Source organism: Physeter macrocephalus, chromosome 5 (genome assembly GCF_002837175.3).
Source record: "Physeter macrocephalus isolate SW-GA chromosome 5, ASM283717v5, whole genome shotgun sequence".
NCBI classification, from domain to species: domain Eukaryota; kingdom Metazoa; phylum Chordata; class Mammalia; order Artiodactyla; family Physeteridae; genus Physeter; species Physeter macrocephalus.
In genome coordinates this window covers 5,771,998-5,796,102 of record NC_041218.1, presented here as the reverse complement: position 1 = coordinate 5,796,102, position 24,105 = coordinate 5,771,998, and the positions used below count along the sequence as shown (strand labels likewise).

The 24,105-nt window shown below is 47.9% G+C and overlaps 1 protein-coding gene across 4 annotated transcripts in view; it reads right to left on the bottom strand.

Annotated features, from left to right (window-relative positions):
* Positions 1–21,250, bottom strand: part of PRKAG2 (protein kinase AMP-activated non-catalytic subunit gamma 2) — a 112,259-nt gene extending 91,009 nt beyond the window's left edge. For 2 of the 4 annotated variants that reach the window (XR_003679682.1, XM_028489567.1), the window contains exons 1-2: positions 19,611–21,239; positions 18,942–19,153 (exon numbers count right to left, since the gene is read on the bottom strand). Coding sequence is in view for 3 of the 4 variants with exons in the window: in XM_028489567.1 (XP_028345368.1) it covers positions 18,942–19,153; positions 19,611–19,620 (222 nt within the window). In the remaining variant the exon portion in view is untranslated. Of the gene's footprint in view, positions 1–18,941; positions 19,154–19,610 lie in introns of all 4 variants that reach the window. The other 2 variants (XM_028489571.2, XM_028489570.1) reach the window with 2 other exon arrangements.
* Between the last annotated feature and the right edge of the window lie 2,855 nt (positions 21,251–24,105).

The window sequence follows — 24,105 nt, the reverse complement described above, 5'->3', positions numbered from 1 at the left end:
CCCGTCCTCTGTCTGATGTCTGGGACAGTGGCAGAGACAGAGAATTGAGACAAGGTGGGGCGTGGGGTGTCAGAGAAGCTCGGGTTGTGTCACTGCTGTTAAAGTCACTCTTGAAAAGGAAATTCTTCCCACATTTAACCTCAGGGGAGTTGCCCAAATTACAGGTATTACTCAGGAAATACGTGAACAGGTAATTATATTTTATTTTTCTCCTTATGTGTTGTTTCCTTTGCATTCTTCAGAAAAGAACAGCAATAGTTATATACTCGTAAAGGGCTCAAAATCCGAGGAGTTAGAGGGCCCCGTCTCTGGGCAGCCTTGCCCTGCCACTGGGAGGAATCAGACCCATGAGGATGCAGCCAGGCACCGTTCTTTCCATTTTCCTCTTTAAAATAACCCATGAGACACCAGCTGATTCCTTCTGGGAGGCGTTAGCCGTCGGTAAGTCATCACTGCCCACGGCTGTGCCCTCACGCTCCACAGAGAACTGCGTGTGTGCAGACTGGTTCGGAGGAGAAGAAACCTACGGCTCCTGGACCAGAACCCACTCTGAGAGGCGGGCTAGCAAGGGCCAGGAGTGTGCATCCTGGAGCAGGCCACCAGGGCCTAAGCTTGGCTCTCGCACTAGAACATGGTTTTAAACTCCAGCATTGGGACTTCCCTGGCGATCCAGCGGTTAACACTTCGCTTTCCAAAGCAGGGGGTGCAGGTTCATTCCCTGGTCAGGGAGCTAAGATCCCACATGCCTCCAGGCCAAAAAACCAGAACATAAAGCAGAAGCAATAGTGTAACAAATTCAATAAAGACTTTAAAAATGGTCCACATCAGTTATTCTCCTGAAAAGAAATGAGATCGATTTTGTCTATTAACATTCAGGTTGTCCAACTACTTCTAACTGGGTCTGTTACACCTACATCAATCACAATGGGCTAATAAAAAAGACGTTGCGACCAAAAAACCAAAACAGAAGCAATATTGTAAGAAATTCAATACAGACTTTAAAAATAGTCCACATCAGAAAAAAAAAAAAAAAAATCTTTAAAAAAAACCCCAGAAAACTCCAGCACTGGCTACACTGTTTGCCAGGCCCAGCGCAAAAGAAAAGCAAGGGGCCCCTGGCTCAATAATTAAGAATTTCAAGACTATGACAACAACAGGGCATTAAACCCAGAATGTGTGACTGCGTGGGTCCCACAACCATGAAGCTGCCTGTGCCTCAGTGTCCTCATCTGTAAAATGGGGATCATAACCGTACCTGCCTCATAGGGTCGTAAGGAATACGTGAGTTAACGACACATAAAGCACCTATACCAGCATTTAGCAAGAGCTCAAAAAATTATTATCACATCCCCATAGAGCCCGTACTTCAAGTCAGACCATCTCAAACATACTACCCAAATGTGATGAAAACACAGCCTGCCAGTTCTCTGTGATATGCTCAGACAGACAAACCCAACTTTATAAAAATGGTCTGACAGATAAACCCAACTTTATAAATCTGGTTAACAGCAATAGGCCAAGGATAATGTGCTTTTTAAGCCCTGGGATTTTTTTCAGTGACTAAACTATAATGACTGAAAACTCAGGCTAAACTTAAAATCTTAGTAGTACTATATTGTGCTTCATTTTTGTGGTTAAGTTTGAAAAATTATAAGTACATCATTGTTTATCATGACCACAGAGAAATATAAATATGTTGTCTGATGAACCAAGAAAAATTGGAAGTAACCAGAAGTTTAAAACAGAGGATAATACAAAATATGCTACATGACAATGAGAAAAAAAGTTCATTTCATATGCAAGTATCTTCAGTCCAACAATATATTTAGCTAAGCATAAATCTTTGAAGGATCAGACCCACTTATAAGGATCTGAGTAAATGAATGCCAATCTCTTGGACAGAGTCAACGAGGAACCTGTGATAAGATGCTTTTTAACTAACCTACAGCTAGCATCACTAAGCATCTAAAACAGTGTGTGTTATAGTCATTCCATCAAAGTCCTTTCTGGGGCAGACGAATAAGGAGCTGGTTTATATTATTTCGACGGCTGCCCTTTTGTATCAAAGGACCAAGCTGGAAATAAGGCACTGACTCTCCTAATAACTGCTGCTACCCTTCCAAGTCAATTCAGAATTTAATTCAGTAAGACTGGAGGGGAAGAGAGTGCGATAGAATGGACGGTTACAGAGCTTCTGGTTCCATAATGACCTGCATGAAGGCCCCGCTTGACTCTTTTAAGTAGTGAAGGGATTTGGTGACCCAGCAATCACCCAGGGTCCAGACCAACCTGTTAGAGCGCTGTTTGAATGGAAATAAAATTTGACCTTATTCTATGCACTCAACCAAGTATATCTGTAAATACAACTTGATCTTCTCGCGTTGGTCTTGGTGGGTTTTTTTAAAGCAGTCTCTTTATCTCTAATTTTGTTTTGAATAGACCTTCTTTTATTGTCTGTGTTTATTTTATCCAGGCAATATACTCCCAGCTCTAGTGCTGTCTCTGCCTTCTCTCTGATTCTCAGAAAAATAAATTAAAAATGGCTTTTTTGCTTTGTTCAGGAGAGGCCGTGATGTGTACGCCCTTCCATTTAAGTCAGGCCAGCAAGCTAAATGCTGATGACATAGTTGCTTTTACCGCCTTATAAAAAGGCAATGGATGAGTATTTATGCTGACTTTAAGGCTTTCCTCACACATCACACAGATACCTTAACACGGGGGTCCTTGCATGGTCACTGACTAGGTGTTTACAAACCGAATGCACACGGTGAATGCGGTCTACGGTTTACGCCGAGCGGGAAACAGACTTTTTCTTTAATCGCCTGTTTCTAAGATAGAGCAAGTGGACAGGCGGAGTGAAAACACAGCCCCTTCTGTGGAACTGTGTCCTGACAGCAGGAAGGAAACAGGGTCTTGAACCACTAAGACCAGGCCTCTGTTTTGAAGATCATTTCTTTGATTATTTCAGCGTGAAGTGCTGCATCCAGCCTCGTGGGGGGCATCCTAGGAAAAATCCTGAATGAATTAAGTAGATATTTTCCACTAGCTATGTTCCAACACATCAAACATAGCTAGTGGGAAATTATTTCTGCGATTCATTCTTACATCCTGGAAAAGAAGAAACCATATTGATATTATGACCCAATTCTAGTGTCACGAGGCATGGGTGATACACACCAATTGGTATTTGGGGATCCCCCAAACCAGTCTTAATTGCCAGACAAAATAAAAGTGGAAGGTCAGATTCAAGTCCAGGAATGAGGACAGACCTTAAGGTAAAACTTGTTCCTTTCATTGCCCTGCTCACCTGACCCCTCAAACTGGCAGCTGACTCATGGGCAGAGGCAAACAGCTCAAAACCCTTCTGACCTCCAGGTACCAAAGTATGGTGTATACTCAGTGTCTTAAAAGAATCTGATCGTTAGTGAGTATATCCATTGAAATTGCACTATTTTGTATCCAAATATCAACATGGTCTCTATCCAACGGCTTTGGTATGTTATACACATGCTCCAGGCTATATGTGACATTTGTTGTTTACTGTATTAGACCTGGCAGTGTGCTTTATAATTTGAATAGTATAAAGTTAGTTAATGCTGGGTAACCACCAAGTTTTATGAACGGGAGATTTTTTAAAATGACATTCTCCTGACAACCAAAATATATAAATTGAAGACAGGGGCCTGATTATAATATTAAGTGAAAACCTAAGTTGCTAATCAGTTTATTCCATTGTCTACATTTCTGATATGTCTATTTCTATATCTGTGTATAAAGCAACAACAAAGGCCAAGCAAAGAACGCTACCCCACAATTTAACCGTCTCGAAGTGGTAGAACTACAGGAAGTTTTTATTCTCCTCTTTATGCGTCTCTTTATATCATTAGAGGAATGATTTTTTAAAAATTATCCTAATTGTAGCAAATTACACCTAACATAAAATTTCCCTTCTTAACCATTTTTAAGCACACAGTTCGTAGTGTCAAGTACATTTACATTGTTGTGCAACCGACCTCCAGAACTTTTCATCTTAGAGGAATGCTATTTTTAAGACAGCATGAAATACTTCTCCAGATGCATCTAATTTTTAAAATTAAAGGCAAAGAAAGTAAATGGAATGGCTTAATCAGGCTAAACCAAGATCACTGAATAGCCTTACCAATTTGTGAATGAACACATTATAAGCAAGGGACTTTTAATTTGCTTTTGAGACAGCGCGTAGAGAGGGAAACACTGGCAGAGCTGTAGAAATCATAGTAGAATCTCCTCTCTGTAGTTCCTTAGAGCAGTGGTCCCCAACTTTTTTGGTACCAGGGACCGGTTTCATGGAAGACAATTTTTCCAGGGATGGGGGCGGGGGAGGGGCGGTGGTTCAGGCGGTGATGCGAGCGGGTGACGGGAAGCTGCAGATGAAGCTTCGCTCAATCGCCCGCCGCTCACCTCCTGCTCTGCCGCCCGGTTCCTAATCTACAGCTAGCATCACTACTGCCTCGGAGCAGTACCCGGGGCTGGGGACCCCTGCCTTAGAGGGCTTTTTACTGAACTACTTGCTGCAATTTCCCTTTTTCTGAATAAAATATACATCTGCTTTAATCACGCTCAAGATGAGCAGATGTCAGTATTACTCAGGACTCAAAATAACATTGGTTTAGGGTTCCACGCTAAACCTCAAAAATAGTGGAGGGACTTCCCTGGTGATCCAGTGGTTAAGACTCCGCGCTTCTTCCACTGCAGGGGGCGCGGGTTCCATCCCTGGTCGGGGAACTAAGATCCCACATGCAGTGCACGCAGCGAGGCCAAAAAAAAAAAAGAAAAAAAAGAAAAAAGAAACATAGTGGAAAAAATGTTACAACACACACCCCCTTGAAACAGGTTTACTCCAGCCCTGCTGCAGAATATGGGCGTCATTCATTAACAGGGCAGGCACTCCATTCTCAGAGAGATGCCAAGGAAAGCATCTAAACTTTTCCAGCACTCCAGCAGCTAATTTCTACTGAGTCATTAAGGGAACACTATTAATACTGGTGTTATGGCTGTGTCACTGCTGTACCAAGGATACTTCACCAGCTAAAGTTAATGCTTTTCTAAGTGCTGCGAGTTAGGGGACAATCCCGGTTCTGAGCTAAAGGAATTCCCATCTAAATGCAAATCAAGACAAGCCCATCTTGAATGCATGATTAGGTACGGTAATTTTTCCACCATTGAATGTTCGGCCCCTAAAATGCATTTTCATACAACTGTGTTAGCAAAGTGTCCCTTATAAGAGGAAACTATGTTTTCTTCCCGGCGCCAGCAGTTATACAGGTAAAGGTGTTCAGAGTCTTGAGTTCTTTGATTTAGTAAATGGTAAATGAAATGCACAAAGAAGATCATTTTTCTAACCTCTGCTTCTCCACTCCAGACTATATATCCAGGCTCTGGATACCTCTATTTGATGTCCCAAAAGAATCAAAGAAAGTATGCCCCAAATGGAACTTGTCTTTCGTCCCCAGATCTACCTCCCCTTCCTAATTTGATGACAAAGCCATCCATCCTTTCATGCCGGAAACCGGAGAGTCACCCTAGACCCCTCCTTCCACATGCCACTTATCTGGGCATCACTGAGGCCAGCCTATTCTACCTCAGATTCCTTTATAATTAATCCCTTCCTCCAAATCTCCACTCCCGTGGCCATAATTCAGTGCTCTGTCATCTCTCACTGGATTATTGTAAGACTGTCTGGTTGGCTTGCTTATCTTCCCTCCGTGAAGTCCAACCGCCAGCTCATCACCGGAGGCGTCCATCCTTCTATTAAAATGCAAGGCTGACCAACGCACTCCTCTGAAAACCACTGCCAAGGCAGCCGAGGAAGTTTATGATGCTCATCTGTGCTGCATGCATCAAATTTTCATCCTTTCCTATAACTCTAGGAGATTAAGGGGAAGAACAAGGGCCCTTCCACCTAAAGGTTATTATTATTATATTATTATATCATATTATATGATATATATGATATATATTATATATTATATATATGATATATGATATATATGATATATATTATATATTATATATATGATATGATACATGATATATATGATATATATTATATATTATATATGATATGATATATGATATATATGATATATATTATATATATGATATGATATATGATATATATGATATATATTATATATATGATATATGATATATTATTATATCATATTATTCCAAATGTCCCCAGTCCAGTCCAAAAGCAGATTGCATCCTGTTATAACACTCTGAGGGCGAGGAGAATGATGAATCCTTCAGTCCTAGCTCTACAGGACTATTCGCCAGTTGGCCATCTTCTCGGCCATTCTGATTGCTGGGCCTCTTGTGGGCGGGACTAGTGAGTAACCCACTTGCCCTCCCCAGTGGGACGTGCCCCGTGCACTTAGTGGGGGCAAAGCTCTACAGCCTGTTTCTTGCCCTTCTGAGGACTAGTCTCATTCTGCCACTTTGCAAAGGATGTCTTAGCAACTAACTGGGAGGTAGTAAAGGGAAGCTCGGGGACAGATTAGTCAGAAGCTGGCATTTTTTTTTTTTTTTTCTGAAAAAAGGCCAGGTAGTAAATATTTTAGGCTTTGAAGGCCACCCAGTCTCTGTTGCAACTACTCAGGTCTGCTGATGTAGCCTGAAAGCAGCTAAAGAACGTGTATAAATGAATAATTGTGGCCACATATTAATAAAACTTTAATGACAAAAACAATGGGCCAGGTTTGGCCCATGGGCCAGAGTGTGAAAAGCCCTGAATTAGGGATACGGGCTAAGATGCTGAGTCAGTGTGCAATGGATAGGCTGAGAATCTGGGACGTCTCAAGAGGTGGTGAAAAACCCGAGCAAGAACATGGGTTTCGGAACCCAATTGCCTGGGTTCAATTCAATTCAATTCAATTCAATTCAAGCCTAGCTCAGGAGCCCTTGGGTAACTTTACACAGATTATTTCATTTGATCCTTATCACTCTCCTGTGAAGTAAACACCATCTTTCTTTCAAACAGAGGCACGGGGAGAGAGGCCTCAAAGGTTCAGGAACTTGTAACTCCTTTCGCCAGCATATTCACATGCTCAAGACACACCCGTCTTTCAAAAGAAATGCCCTTCTGGACCCGCCTCCAGCTACAGCCCTTGCTCACAGCCCGTCTTCATGCCAAACTTCTTGATAATGTTGTCCACGTTCTCTGTCCATCCTCTGTCATCTCACACCCACTCAGCCGCCCTCTGCAAGGTGGCTTCTGCCCCTAGCTTAGAGAACTCGGTGACTGAGACACTTTTTTCAGCAGAGAGATGTCTGGCCTGTTACTCATTTTGGTGACGTCCTTCACACCAGCCCGAGTGAGAGAAACAGATGATCGTGATGGAGTCTGCCTCCTGGGAGAGACACTATTCGTATATCCTCGCTATAAACTCCGGCGTACATCCCAACTCTGTGTGACACCAACATTTTAACCATTGCTTCTGCCAGGTGAAGGTGGGGCTGCTCCTCCAGGGGGGAAACGTCAAGATGAGACCTAAGGTGGCCACTGTCGTGATGGCAGATTTAACCACGGGAAGGGTTGGTGCCATCATCCAAGACAGCAAAATAATCCACCACTGGAGATTTACATTTTTTTACCCCACACTTGTATCTCTGTGATCACAACACTGCCAAGGGCACAGCCGTGGGACCTGTGAGTCTTTCGAAACCGATCCCCTATCTGTTAGGTTGTGACCCATGAGGGAAGAGGAGGGAGGTGCTCCTCCAACGCTTTAGCTCAGGGTCCTGATTCTGCAGGACTTCCTTCCTGCTGGGAGACGCTTGCGGGCAGGCACCATCTCAGCCATCTTTGAGTACTCAGTGCCAGGCAAACAATAAGGTCTGGGGAGATAACTGTGGAAGGAATGAGCTCCTTCTTGGGTCCTTGGGGAGGTGACAGAAGCAGGGCATTTATCAAGTGTTAAAAAAATGTTGAGGTAAAAAGACCCAACATCCTCTCCTTGGAGCTCAGTCACCCTGGGGAACAGAGTAAATGAGACTCCCACAGACCCAGACCGCCGCCCAGAAAAGGGCCAAGCTCTCAGCCAAGTACCTCTCTCGTATGCGGGCTCCGCCTTCTTTCTGCTCATCAAGTCAGGACACCAACGCTGCAGGAACACAGGAGGAATGCTAGTCCTAATTCCTTTTCTGGACAGCTAGGAGAATATACATTCTCTGCCAGCCTCTCCAACACACAGGCAGCGCTTGTCTGAGTTCCAGCTCTCATGATAACCAGTCCCATCTGGAATCAGTTCTCTCTGTGGCTCCTACTCCTTGATACGATGTGAATTTTTTCAAACTATTTTTAAAGTATCTAATCTGTTGTGAGTAACAGATGATGAACCTGCTAGTTTGCCATTTCTGAGCAGATAGTCTTAACGTCAAGACCTTATTATTAGGTTACATAACCTGATATTTTAAATGGTAGACAGAAATATAAAACAAAGTAGTGCATAGAAAATTTTTAACTACTTCTTAATGTCAAGTGATTTGAAATATTTCTAGATGTTTAAAGGGCTTTTCTGGGACTTCCCTGGTGGTGCAGTGGATAAGACTCCACACTCCCAATGCAGGGGGCCCGGGTTTGATCCCTGGTCAGGGAACTAGATCCCACATGCGTGCTATAACTAAGAGTTTGCATGCCACAACTAAGGAGCCCGTGTGTCGCAACTAAGGAGCCCTGGAGCCACAACTAAGGAGCTCACATGCCGCAAGGAAGGAGCCCGCGAGCTAAGACCTGGCACTACCAAATAAGTAAATAAATAATTTTTAAAAGGGCTTTTCCATCTTAAAAAAGGGGCTAATTATTCCAAATAGCAATCTTGAAAATTGGTTACTGATTTCTTTCCAAATATTCATACTAGGAAAACTAGGGATCTTAGAGATTGATTCAGGGACAAGATGGTCAGTTTTTAAAAAGAACCCGAAGTTCCTGAGTTTATTATCTATTCCTGACTCCACTGAATTGTTGCTTCCCCACATACGGGATCAAACTAGTATCAGTTATCTTTTGATACATAGCAGATCACCCCATAACTCAGGGGCTTAAGACAACAATAATACTTTATTAACTGTTATGGACTGAATTGTTTTCCCCCAGCCCCCCAAATTCATATGTTGAAGCCCTAACCCTCGATGGGATTGTATTTGGAGATAGGACCTTTAAAGAAGTAATGAAGGGGACTTCCCTGGTGGTGCAGTGGTTAAGAATCTGCCTGCCAATGCAGGGGACACGGGTTCGAGCCCTGGTCTGGGAAGATCCCACATGCCATGGAGCAACTAAGCCTGTGCGCCACAACTACTGAGCCTGAGCTCTAGAGCCCATGAACCACAACTACTGAGCCCGTGCGCCACAACTACTGAGCCCACACACCTCGAGCCTGTGCTCCACAACGAAAAGCAGCCCCCATCCGCCGCAACTGGAGAAAGCCCTTGCACAGCAACGAAGACCCAACACAGCCAAAAATTTAAAAAAGAGAGAGAAAGAAGTAATTAAGGTCAAATGAAGTCATAAGTGTGGGGCCCTAATCCAACAGAACTGGTGTCTTTGTAAGAGGAGGAAGAGACACCATGGATGTGTGTGCTTGGAGGAAAGGCCAGGTGAGGACACAGAGAGATGGCGGTCACCTGCACCCAAGGAGAGAGCCCTCGGGAGAAACCAAACCTGTCAACGCCTTGATCTTGGACTTCTGGCCCCCGGAACTGTGAGAAATAAATTTCTGTTGTTTAAGTCACCCAGTCTGTGATATTTTGTTATGGCAGCCCCAGCAGACTAATATGTTATGTCTTAATGGTTTCTGTGGATCAGTGGTTCATGAGCAGCTTGGAGGGTGGTCCTCGTGCAGGATCTCTTGCCAGGTATCTAGTCGGGTTTGGGATGGGGCTGTGGTCTCATTTGAAGGCTTGACTGGGGCTGGATGATCCACTTCCGTGGTGGCTCACTCCTACTGCTGGGATGCCGGTGATGGTTGTTGGCTTGGGGCTTTAGTTCCTCTCCCCCTGGGCCTAATGAAACCTTTTTCATTCAGTCCCAACCAACCATCCTGAACCTTTTTCTTCAGTTCAATTACATATTAACTATGTCATAAGGAGAAATATGATAGCCCTTATTTTCACCCATCAGAATCTTGGTATCATAAATTGGAAAAATAGAGAATAAGTCCATGTATTAGAGGCTGTGATGTACAGTTGACCCTTAACAATGTGAGGGTTGGGGGTGCTGACCTTTCACACAGTGGAAAATCCAGTGTAACTTACAGTCAGCTCTACATATACATGGTTCCTCTGTATCTGTGGTCATGTATCCAAGGATTCAACTGACCTCAGATTGTGCAGTACTGCAGTATTTACTGTTGACAAAAATCTGCAGAGAAGTGGACCCATGCAGTTCAAACCGGTGGTGTTCAAGGGTCACCTGTACTACTCTGATCCCCTTTCAACAATGAAGGATTTTCCTCCAGCTGTTGGGAATCTGCCAATTGGTGACCCTCAACTATCAGCTAGGATGGCCCTTGGCTGAAGAGAGCTGCCTTGCCCAGGGTCAAGTCCCTTCTAGGACAGCTGTCATCTAATGACTGGTGATGATGGTATAAAGGTCTGGCTCCTTTGGCCCAACTTGGGGCCGCTCTGAGGAGCTCCCTGTGGTCTGCAGAGGACTTTGTTGAGACTGCACCACACCGCAACTTCTCCCTCTGTCCTTACCTCCTTCCCTCCTCCCACAGGTGTTGATCCTAAGAGCACTTCCTAATAAACATCCTGCACACTAATATCTACCTTAGATTCTCTATTGCTTGGGGAACACAAACTGCAGCAGTCTGCTTAACAGGAAGTTACTCTCGGAGAGGTTAGCCATCTAAGTTAGACTCCTTAAATGTAGATAAATGAGCCTCTAGACTCGAGCACACTGTGTGTTCAACTGCAGACACAGCTGCTGGAATCAAGTGATAAGACAAGAGGTAGATTTCAAAACTGGCCCACATCCTCCCCATCTCCCTGTGTCCATGCCCTTTGCAATGTGACTGTCACTTCCATTTCATTCTGTGGGCCAAAGCAAGTCATAAGCCCAACCCAGATCCAAGGGGAGAGGACACAGATTCTACCCAGGATGGAGGAGCTACAGAGGGGCGGTTCTGAGCCCAGCCTCAAGAAGCCTTGTATGGAGCACCTTGTCCCGTGGAGCCCGTCATGGTCATGAGAACACGTCCAGGCTAGCCGGTTGCAGGAGGAGACCACATGGAACAGAGACAAGCTGTTCTGGCTGAGGCCACCCTGGTCCAGCCAGTCCCCAAGTGACCTGCTAAGTGACCACAGATGTGTGAATTAGCACAGCTGAGCCAAGAAGAATGCCCAACCCAAACTGCTGACCCACAGAAGGGTGAGTTAAATAAAAGGCTGTTGTCCTGAACTGGGGGGAGGTTTGTTATTCAGCAATAGAAAAACGGATACAGTACCTACCCCTGTTGGTTACAGGAATCGAGCTGGCAAGAGAAGAGGAGAATGGAGACTCCAGGCTGCAGCAGGTGTCTTAGGGTCCCTGTGACTAGTTTTGGGACACCAAGTTGCTAAAGGGGCTGCTGCCAATGGCCCAAACATGCAACCTCCTGTCCTTGGGTGACAGGCCCCATCCCAGCTGCAGGTACACTTCCCTCATCCTGGGCATCCCATAGCGAAGGGCGCCGCCATATGAAGACACAAAAGCCCAGTTTCGGGGGCTTCCCTGGTGGCGCAGAGGTTAACAATCCGCCTGCTAATACGGGGAACACGGGTTCGAGCCCTGGTCCGGGAAGATCCCACATGCTGCGGAGCAACTAAGCCCGTGTGCCACAACTACTGAGCCTATATGCCACAACTACTGAGCCTGCACTCTAGAGCCTGCGAGCCACAACTACTGAAGCCCGTGCACCTAGAGCCTGTGCTCCGCAACAAGAGAAGCCACCACAATGAGAAGCCCGTGCCCAGCAACGAAGAGTAGCCCCGCTCACCGCAACTAGAGAAAGTACGGGCGCAGCAACAAAGACCCAATGCAGCCAAAAATAAATTAAAAAAAAAAAAAATAAAGCCCAGTTTCCTTGCCTTGAGGCAGAGCAAATTCTGGTGCAGTTTACACTCCAGAGCTCCCCTGTTAACAGGCTGAGGCTAAATCTCATCTGAAACCACACCTTTGCTTTGTTTCTTCCCTTCCCTTGCTCCTTAGAGCTTTCTTCTGAGAACACTCCATAATAAATCAACAAACTTGCATCTGAAACCCCGTCTCAGGCTCTGCTTCTAGGTACTCTGATTGAAGACACAGGTCAAGAGTGAAATTCCTAGAAGAAAACGAGGGGGAGATGGGCGTGACTGCTGTAGAAAGGAAATGGGATAAGTACCGATCATTTTAATACCTTCACATCAAGTTTTCGACCCCACGGAAGATGATTCTTCTGTTGGTTCCAGACAAATACGCTCACCGTGTGCTCCCACCTCCTAAGGAAACTCACCCATTTCCTTTACAAGCCCAGATGTAATGCTTGCTTTTCCCCTTCCATCTTTAACTGCTCCCTTCCTACTAACTCTTTCCCTCTCAGTGTTTAAATCCTTATGGGAACAAACCATCACCTCCATTCTTCCAGCTACAGCCCCATCTCTTCCCCCTCGAAGTCAGGATTCTGGAAAGAGCCATCTACACTAGAGACCTCCACATCTTCACCTCTTAATCATTCACCCCACATCACATGGCTTCTGCTCTTGACTGTGCCATTGAAAGTATTCCTGCCAAGGTTACCGATGGCCTCAGTCCTTACGTTCCATGGCCAGGAACGTCACTGATCACGCCCTCCAAATGCGTGAAACACAACGAAACACAGTCCTTGTGCTTCTGTGATACTGTGTTTGCCTGGTTTTCTGCCTACTTTCCAGGCAGTTCAGAATCCCTCTCCTTTGTTTGTCCTTCAAATGCCCACGTTTTTCTGGCTTTCTTCTCAACTACCATACATCTCTCTGGATTATTTCATCTACTATCATGGCATAAATTACCTTCTACATTCTGATGATTTAAAAATCTTAATTTCCAGGGGAGTTCCCTGGTGGCCTAGTGGTTAGGATTCCAGACTTTCACTGCTGTGGCTCGGGTTCAATCCCTGGTTGGGGAACTGAGATGCTGCAAGCCACGTGGCGTGGTCAAAAAAATAAGTATCAACAAACAAATTAATTAAAATCTTAATTTTTAGCTCCAGACTCACGTATCCAGTTGCCCTTTGGACACCTCCTCTTAATTATCCCACAGGCACCTGTTGTACGATCACCAGCCAACACACACGTGTGTCCACTTATACACACCCCCATGTGCTCACATACACACATGCACACGCACACAGCCTGCTCCTTCTCTGTTCCCTATCTCAGCAAGTGCAACTACCAGCCATCCGGTTTCCCAAGGCAAAACCTTCGGAATCGTCCTTGATTCTTCTCTTTTCTGCCCTCAACTAATCAATCACTACATCCCCAGTTCCTTTCAATTCAACCTCTTAAACAGCTCTCTGTGTTTTAACACCAGCCCCCTTCTTTCCATTGTCAGCTGCCACCAGGCCCAGATCATTTCACACTGCATCTCATCTGAGCCCCTGCTGTACCCAAATCCAATCTAATTTCCACACCCCACCAGAGGGATCATCCTAAAATGCAGAGCTGATTATTGCTCTCTGCTCCTGCTGCAAAAAATGTCCACTGCCTTCCTCTGGGATTGTTTTTTAATTAATTAATTAATTAATTAATTAATTTTTGGCTGTGCTGGGTCTTTGTTGCTGCACGCGGGCTTTCTCTAGATGCGGTGAGCAGGGGCTACACTTCATTGCGCTGCGTGGGCTTCTCATTGCAGTGGCTTCTCCTGTTGCGGAGCACAGGCTCTGGGTGCGCCGGCTTTAGTAGTTGTGGCACGCGGGCTCAGTAGTTGTGGCTCGTGGGCTCCAGAGCGCAGGCTCAGTAGCTGTAGCTCATGGGTCCTAGAGCGCAGGCTCAGTAGTTGTGGTGCATGGGCTCAGTAGCTGTGGCACGCAGGCTCAGTAGCTGTGGCTCGCAGGCTCTAGAGAGCAGGCTCAGTAGTCGTGGCGCACGTGCTTCGTTGCTCCGCGGCATGTGGGATCTTCCCGGATTGAGGCTCGAACCCATGGCCCCTGCGTTGGCAGGCGGATCCTTAACCTCTGCGCCACCCGGGAAGCCCTGGGACTGGCGTTTGCACTCACACTGGACTGGAGATTTTCTCCCATGAGAACTACACAGGCCCTATCGAATATTCTATTATGACTATTTCCCTGTTTGTGGCCCCCCAATAGACAGGAGCTCCTTCCTTTGTTCAGTGAGTCCTCAGCTATTTACCGAACTCCTCCCCTGCATAATGTGCTGTTAATAAATGGCGAACAAAATGAACACTGTCCCTGCCTCATAAGAGCTGCTTACGTACTTGTCATCCTATCAGCCTTTCGAGCACGGTGTCTGGCACCCAGCGGTTGCTTCATAAATATTTGCTGAGTAAATAAATGATAAAATGGGTGCTGTCTACTAAAGACTAATTCATTACCCTCATCCCCTTTCCAATTTTAGAATAAAATTCATGGGAACAAAGTTTATAAAAGTGATCTTCACGGTCACTGTTTACAGAGAGCATCTTTTTATTCCAAAAGGCAGAGATGAATTATATCTAAATATTTTCAGGCTGATAGACGTCTTTAAGCAACTCACATTCCTCTATAAAGATTATGCCAGTAACGGAATGCATGAAATCAGCTAAACTCTTAAGGAACTTAGCACATAAGGACAGTCAACATAATCCAATTAGAAAGAAACACTTAAACGAACTTGAATCCATCACCAGCCCTGCTGCCAAGGGCTGCTGAAAGCAGAGACCTGGGCCAAACTACAGCTGCAGAGGCTGTGACCAACATGCCAAAGAAGCTCCTGGAGGCCTTGTGTGATAAAACTCACACATGATGAGGGCCCCTGTTTAATGTCTGCAGCCAGTGGGAACACTGTTTTCCAATTCTGAAACAGATCATTTCAAAACATAAGTGTTTTGGTTTTGATTTTCTGATTTGATTTTGATTCTGATTTGATTTTGATTTTCTGAAGCTCAAACTATATAAACGTTGCAGTGTTGACTGGATCATTAAAAAAATGTGGTAAAAGGATACAACCAGAAGTGCCTCTAATTCATAATAATTCAACGATTGCTCAATCAGCATTAATAGTATATTAGAATAATCAAATATGTATTATGTGAAGGTATAATGGGCATAATGCTATATTTTGAGACTATAGAGATTTACTATCATTAACTGCTGTATACAGATGTGTAGGGTTTTCTAAAACTGTATGTACAACCTATATATAGGTAAAACTAAGTGCATTAATTGTTTTGTACATATGTGCTGCTAAACGGGTCTTAAAATAAATTTTGAATTTAGTTTCTAAAAGAGACAGCTACCATCCGCTTGTCACTTATTTTACCAATTTGCCTAGAAGCACCTCTTAATAGATTGTACAAGGCGAACTTTGTAAAATGATCATGGACAATAAGGTATATGGAGTCCAAATAACTGTGGCCTCCTAAATTATGATAAAAAACTGTGGTAAAATATACTTAACATAAAATTCATCATTTTAACCTTTTTTAAAAAAATTGTTTATTTATTTATTTATTTATTTATTTATTTATTTTTGGCTGTGCCGGGTCTTCGTTTCTGTGCGAGGGCTCTCTCCAGTTGCTGCAAGCGGGGGCCACTCACTTTCGCGGCCTCTCTTGTTGCGGAGCACAGGCTCCAGATGTGCAGGCTCAGCAGTTGTGGCTCACGGGCCTAGCTGCTCCGCGGCATGTGGGATCCTCCCAGACCGGGGCACGAACCCGCGTCCCCCGCATCGGCAGGCGGACTCTCAACCACTGCGCCACCAGAGAAGCCCTTAACCATTTTTAAGAGTACAACTCAGTGGTATCAAGTACATTCATGTGGTTGTGCAACCATCACCACCATCATCTTCAGAACTTTTTTCATCTTCCCAAACTGAAACTCTGTCCCCATTAAACACCGACTCCCCATTTCTCCCCATCCAGACCCTGGTAACCACCGTTCTGCTTTCTGTCTCTATGAATCGGACAGCTCTACGGACCTCCTATAAGTGGGGTCATATGACATTTGTCCTTTTAGGACTGGTGTATTTCACTGAGCAGAATGTCCTCAAGGTTCATCCACGTTGCGGCATCCGTCAGGATTTCCTTCCTTTTCAAGGCTGAATAATATTCCATTGTATGTTTCCATCATGTTTATCCATCCATGACATTTGGACGGTTGTTGAAACTTCACGGTGCTATCAGTTCCCTCAGTCTGTTTGTGGAATCGCAGGCTCTGACCAGGGCACAGGGTCCGTGCCCACCGCTGAGTACGGGATACAGCCGAGAACCCCTCCTCCCTGGCCCCAGAACCGCCTCAGAAAGCCTGGAAGGGCCCAGGCTCGCTGGCTTTCACCAAGAGCTTCATAGTTGTGCGGTATGAACAGTTAAGAATACCACTTTCTAGTCACAGTCGGGGTGGGGGCAGGGCACAGAGGGCAGCCCTAGAACGCCCTCTGGATTCTCTCTCACTTTAACTGGGAGAGGCCGTCCCGAGCACAGAACTTCTGCAATCACGGAAAAACCCTGTGTTTTTGCTGCGTCCGCACCATCACTTCACATGATCTAAAGTCGAAATAACCGTCTCCTCTTCCATGCAGTGTCTCTCCTTACACGGGGCTATCCTGTCAGTTATCCCTGGTCCATGAGAAGAAGCCAACATTTTGAGACTTGATGCCTCTCGGCCGGTCGCTTCCCTCTTGGCTCCCTCCTCCGGTCTCCTCCCTCCTCCCCCAGGGTTTCTGTCCCAGACCTCCTGGCCCGCTGGCCTCTCGGCAGGTTTGGCACAAGGTGGAGGGCAGGAAGCAGTGGAGACGCCAGACTTTCTACCCCTCTGCCTCGCGTGGCATCTCTGGCCAGTGGCTGCCTCTCCTCTGCGGTGCCAGCTCCTGCCAGGCAGACACGCTGGTTCTACCTCCCATCTGATGGGCTCCCAACACGTCCCTCCAGCCCGAGGGGAGCAGTGGCTTCCTGCTTTTGATCATCTTTGGGTTGCCGCATCATTCCTTTTCTGGACATATTTGTTCTATTATCTCTAGGACCAAGTCTCTTTGCTAAATGCCCGGGAGAACAGAAGCCTCTAGATCTTTGCTCATTCATACCCAAGAACACAGACGACCTTCCTCCTGGGCCCTTAGCTCTAAGCGGCCAAGGCCTGCACCTCTCCACGTCTCTAGTGAGCGGTCCTCTTGTCCCCAGTCTCTGCCAGATGCCCACCTCCCAGAGACAGCCGCCCGCCCCCAGCTCCTACCCACCCCAAGCCATGGCTAATTTTCTTTTCCGGGAGGCCCTCCCCTCCCCTCTCCCCTTATTTAGACCCTACAATCAGCCAAGGCTTCCTTGCCCTTATCAGACAACAGCATTTTCCCTTCCCGTCCCCTGCAGTGTGGACCGTTTTTTTTCACTCCTGACCCCCACTCAGCCTACTTTCCGCCTTTATTTAACTGTTTTACCTGAGTGCTAGTCTGTTCCCAGTAAGACTGTAAGCCCTAGAGAGCAGAGACAACGCCTTGCATTTTATTCCTCAGCGCTGAAAACAATACTCTGCTAAGCTTACATCTAATAAAATCATCATCAGACGAACAAGGAGGAGAGTCACAGGAGGGTCTCTGCGTGACGAACACATCTTCCTTCTCCCCAGAGGTAGCAACTGTTATGGTTGGATGGTGACCCCCGAAAAGCTCCGCTGAGGTCCTGGCCGCTGATCCCCGTGAACGCAACCTTACTTGGAAATCGGGTCTTTGCAGAGGTCATCAAGGAGCGGTCGCGCTGAGCTAGGCTGGGCCCTCACCCAACACGACTGGTGTTCTCATAAGAGTTTAAAGCTGGACACGTACAGAGACAGAGGGAAGACAGCCATGTGAAGATGGAGGTGGAGTGACGCTGCGACAGCCCAAGAAAATCCTGGGGCTTCCGGAAGCTGGGAGAGGCCGGGAAACATCCTCCGCCCCCTCAGAGATTGCAGCGGGAACGTGGTTCTGCCGAACCCTCGACTGCAGCCTTCCAGCCTCCGGAACCGTGAGACAATAGCCTCCTGTTGTTTTAAGCCCCCCAGTTTGTGCCCCTTTGTCACGGCAGCCGCAGGAAACTAACACCACGGCTGAATAAAATAGTTACATCCGTGTGGATAGGCTCTAGCGACAGGGTCCTCGTAGCCTTGCTGGGCACAGGAATGATACTGAGCGTCTGTGGTACAGCCCACACGGACTAGGAGGCGGTGATGGTGGTCCCACACGCAGGGCCCACGGTGCTGAAAGGCAGAGTGCTTCAGCGCTGGGGCTAAGCCACCTTCTTCCATCCATACCCACGAGTCCCAATCCTCCGAAGGATTCAAAGACACCTGCCTCACCATCCCACTCTGCTTGGAAAGGCTCACCTTTCCAAGAATGCCTCCCAAGTCAAATGACGTCAGACTTTAAATCTTTAAAATCTAGAACAAAATTTCTACAAAGAACAATTTTGGGGCTTTGCCTATGACTTTTTACTCTAGTATCCCAATCAAGATAAAGTCAAAGAAAGCTTTTAATGCCTGATTTTTAAAAAGAAGCGAAGAGAGCAACAAGCTTTTTCTGGTCGTGTTCCAGATGTTACCATTCGTTTGGTTTCCATTTGCCTACTGTGCCCTCGCCACTTTTTTCTCAGTTTGTGATTCATGATAAAACGTACCCAAACTGTCAGTCAGGAGTACACAGCTTTAGCTTCAGCTGTACACAGACTCTGCCCTCCCTCCCACACCTGGCGGCCCGGCCCCCAGGAGAAGGCCCAGACTTACAGATTTGGAGGGAGAATGGTGTGTTGGCCATGCTGACGGAGGCCTGGCTGAACTCTGGAAGGAGGACGGGCAGAACCTCTGGCCTGTGTCCGGAGGGGAAGAGGACGCATAGATGCGATTTTCCAGTCGCTCAGGCTCATGCTGATAGGATTCGAGAGGAAACGTGTGCTGCTTGGCCACTTGGGTGGGTGTTGATGGAGAGGAAGAGAGGCCTGAAGTTGGGGAGGAAACCACACAGGGCCGTTAGAAATCTGGCCGGCACAGGGAAAGGGGCTTCCATCTACAAGGGCCAAAAATCTCAAGTGGCAGGAATATAAAAGATTAAATTCTGAATACTGGGGACAAGCTAGTAGACAATGACTTCTAACCCCTTAGAATCAGCTGTGCCCAGAAATCCCCTCGTCATCCGACTTGAGTCGTGGGCAGGGCCCCCTTGCTGTGAAGGGGCCGCCCCAACAGTTCAGAAGCTGTCGGGGGTGAAAGACTTCTCACACACGCGCTTCGGATGCTATTTTCCGCCACTGAGTCCAAGACCACTGGATCTCCCCTCCTCCCCTACACAGCACGGCGCCAAGAGCACGCCGAGTGGAACCCATATTACTCGAGATGAGACATAAGGAAGTTCAGGAAGTATTCAGCAGAGACAAAGGTCAGGGTTGCAGAAGTCACCTGACAACATACACCGAGGAGCAGACGAGACACGCTGTTATTGTCAAAATGGGCCACGTGAAGATGGTCACTGAGTGTGCGGTAGTGAGAAACACCACGAAGATAAAGGCTGGGGGGCGGCTTCGGGAAGGAAGGAGCCTTGCAGAGTGAAGACTTAGATGGACAGGAACCAGGAAGAAGCGGGTGGGAATCGGTGACCAAGGCGCTGCAAGGAGGCTGGGGACAGGAATCTGCCGGAGCGAGAGGCCGTCCACTTCGACAGGGTTGGTACAATCCTGGGGGCCTGGCTCACTCACACCTCGCTGATTACACCACAGGATCACTGCTAGGAGCTGAATGGTGTCCCCCGCCCCCCCAGAGAGATATGTTAAAGTCTCAACCTCCGCTACCTATGAATGGGACCTTATTTGGAAATAAGGTCTTTGCAGATGGAATCAAGCTGAGATTATACCGGAGTAGTTTGGGCTCTTGACCCTATGTGTAGTGTCCTTATAAGAGGAGAAGACACAGACACACACACACACACACACACACACACACACACACACACACATACACACACGCACACAGAGGTGAAGGCCATGTGATGACAGAGGCAGAGATCAGAGTGACGCCTCTATGAGTCAAGGAACACCAAGCGCTGCTGGCGACCATGAGAAGCTAGAAGAGTGGAGGAAGGTGATCAAAAGGTACAAATTTCCAGTTATAAGATAAATAAGTACCAGGGATGTCATGTGCAAAATGACGACTGCAGTCTCAACACTGCTGTACGATATACAGGACAGTTGTTAAGAAAGTAAGTCCTGAGCGCTCGTCACAAGGAGAAAAGTTCTTTTCCTTTTTCTTTTCTTTTTATTGTTTCTATAGAGATGAGAGATGTTAGCCGACCCACTGTGATCATTTCACGATACACGCAAATCAAAGTATCATGCTGTATGCCTTAAACGTATGCGGAGATGCGTATCAATTATTTCTCAACAAAACTGGAAGACGGCAAAAAGAAGCTAGAAGAGGCAATGAGGGATTCTATACAGAGTCTCAGGGAGAGCGTGGCCCTGCTGACACCTTGGTTTCAGACTTGCAGCCTCTGGAACCGTGAGAGAAAAAACTTCTGTCGTTTTATGCCACCCAGTTTGTGGTACTTTGTTATGGCAGCTCTAGGAAATGAATACAATGATGTTGCCTGATATTGATTTGTTTTCTAAGATCAGACTCTGGATTTGAGTCTGATCTCTCACATTTATAGGTAACTGAATAAAATTTTTATTTTAAATTGGTTACTTAAAAATATTTAATCATGCAAGCCAAAGCAAAGACATCAGTAGACACGGTCCAAGGGCCACCCTCTCGCTCCTTCCGACCCTGACAAAGACCGGTCAGCCTACGAGCCCCCAGCCTGGGGCTCTTTCTCTGTGCTGCTCTGGGCCACGTCCAGACTCCTCTCATGCCATCGCTGTGCATTCCATCCTCACCCCCCAGAGCGGCCGCCTAACTCACCCCATCTCCCTCCTGCTGACTCTGCGGCCCTAGGAGCCTCCCACCCCTGAACTCAGCACATTTTTTTCTGTACCGAGCGCTACCAGTGAACAAGGAGCTGCTTCACACCAAACCAAATGTAAAGTACGGAATTCTCTCCCCGCTACCCGCCCCTCCCCCCCGGCCCCCAACCGCATCATCGGCCCAGAGCTGTCCTGGGCGAGGGGCAGGTGCTTGGTCAATGCCGGCCCCCAACAGGCAGAGAAAGGGAAGGGGACAGGGCCAAGGCTCAAGCTCAGTTGGAAACTTCCCTCCCATATTTCCCAGGCAGAAGCATGGGGAGAGTAACCAGGGAAAGGAGGAGTGTCATTTTCCAGGGACCCCTTATCCCACGGAACCACGCCAAGTGGGGATGCCTGCCCCCCGGGCCCCAGGCTGACCTGGGAGGAGCTCCAGGTGAAAGCAGGAGGTAGAATGCTGTCACCACGGTCTTGAAGGTCTCCAGACTTACGACCTGAAAGGCCCCTAAGAGCAAAGGCCCCTAAGTTGCCAAAACTTTTTGGAAAAAAGTTTACCCCAAAGGTCTTGAGAAGCAAGGCCCGTTTGGAGATGGGGCTGGGGGAGTGAGGAGAGGAGGACGGAGACTGGGGACCCCGGGCAGCTGGAGATCTGATGGTCCAGCAGCTCTGCAGGGGGAGATACAGGTGCTCTGGCAGGCAGGCCAGGCTGTGGGTGATACCCACGGAGCAGGAGTGAGGCCACGGGCCAGGCTGGGGCGGGCCCGAGCCTCTCAGGGGGCTGTGCCGGAAGGGAGAAGGAAGCCCTCGGGCTGCTTTGTTTGTGGACGGGCACCTCGCGGGCCTCAGGCCCCAGGGGCGGTGGCGTGGCCTTCACTGGCTCCCGTGACAGCCCGCGCAGGTGCCACGGTCCAGCGGGAAACGTCCTGGTCCCTGCTCCCAGCTCTCGCCTGGGCCACTGGACACAGAGGCCCTTCCTGTGCTTTCTCTGGGGTGTTCCCTGCCTTCGGGGTTTGTGCTGGAGACCGAACAGAGGGGGAAACAGAGCAGGACTGGGTGGGGGCCTTTTAGGCTCAAAAGCCTGTGCCACTGACCACACCCTGACAACCCTCAGGCGGAGCCCCTCGGGGGCCTGAGTTCTGCACATAAAGGACAAGCAGCCCCAGTGATCTCCGGCACCCTCCAGCCCGCAGCGAGAAGCACCAGGGTGGACCCTTCTCCGTCTCGCAGGGCTCAGTCTAGACCCGTCCCCATCTGGCGGCGACCCCGCTCCAGGCCCGCGGGGGAGTTTTCCGAGGCCAGAGGAAATCAGTGCCTCTGAGGGGTCATTTCGGCAGCATCTCTCACGACTACAAACACAAGTCCTTCCCCAGCCATTCTGCTACTGGGCATTGGGGCCGCAGACGTACCTGCGTCAGCACTAACCAGCCAGTGTCTGGGGTCCTCCACCTCCCTGGTGCTTCAAAGCAGAGCCTGAGACACACGTGCTCATATGCAGGAAGAGGCTACATGAATCACTGCACGTTCACAGCCTTCCTCCCTACGGAACGCGGCAAGCTCCGCTGCCCTTCTCATCTCCCAGACAGAGGGGTAAGTGAGGGGAGCAAACCGCAGAGCCGTCTGCATAGAAGGATCCATTGAGAGTTTCGCAGACGGGGAAGAACCTGTACCCCTGCATCCCACTGTCTGCACTTGCCCAGAGTGTCTGGGAGGGACGGCTGGATGCAGAGGACGTGCCCTAGACACACACAGCCCTGGGGAGCTGCCCAGGATGAGGAGAAGATGCCGGGCTTTCCAGCCGGTGGTGGGAACAGTCTGTTTCTGGTGGAACCATCCCTCAAGGAAGCTCCTCTCATGGAAATCTTTCCAAGTTCAAGAGATGCATCCACCTTTCCACCTGGCCTCCTGCTTCCTCCCTCCTCCCTTCCCAGAGCAGGTGATTCCTGCTGGGAAACAGGATGATACCCTGGACTATGGGGGAGGGGGAGGGGTGGAGGAGGGGACAGGTAAAATGCTGTGTGGATTAGGAATGGGTGTAGCTTCGGGTACGGGGAAAGAACTTTCCTAGAACCAAAACCTCGTCCCCTCTTTGCGCTGAAACCTGAAACATCTCTAAGAGGGTGGAGTCCTATGATACCATCTTACTGGTTACAAAGTGCTGGGACACACTCTTGCTCTGTTTGCTCCTAGCAGCTCCCACCCCCCGCCACCACCCCGAGAGAGAAAGGGGGCAGGTTTATGACCCCACTTCACAGGTGAAGAAACTGGGGCTTAGGAAAATTACGGATCCATTCACTTTAGTGAGTGAATGGCAGAGATCACAGCCGGATCCAAATTCTAGACTGTTTTTGCCGTGATTAAACTGGAATATCGCCCAGAGCTAGAACACAAAGACTTAGACTCACACTTTGGGTGCGCGAATCACCCTTCCAGAAAGTGTGGTTTCACAGGCCAGGAGGAGGGAAGCATGGGTGCCTGGAGGGACGTTGGTGTTGCTGAAGGACGGCGGGGGGGGACGCAGGAGGGAGAGGGGGGCTCCCCGCGGTGGCGGGGCAGCGGTGGCGGGGCGAGGATGGGTGCCTTCAAAGATGTTTTCTCTTCCGTGCCAGCCAGAAACAGTAGAGACATTCTCACCAGAGAGGTGTGCACACTTATGCCACTTTACCAGTGGGGGGAAACTGTCTTATGAAAGGAAAGGGGGCCAGGTAAGCACGATATACCTAAATCTTTTTTCTTTTTTTGAATATTGGTGTCACAGTAAAGGGGAAAATGGGGTAATGCTGACACAATCCTCCATTAGTTTTAACCTACTTTTTTGTTTGTTTACTTATTTATTTATTTTTGGCTGCGTTGGGTCTCTGTTGCTGCGCGCGGGCTTTCTCTAGTTGGCGGCGAGCGGGGGCTACTCTTCGTTGCAGTGCACGGGCTTCTCATTGCGGTGGCTTCCCTTGTTGCGGAGCACGGGCTCTAGGCACGCGGGCTTCAGTAGTTGTGGCGCACGG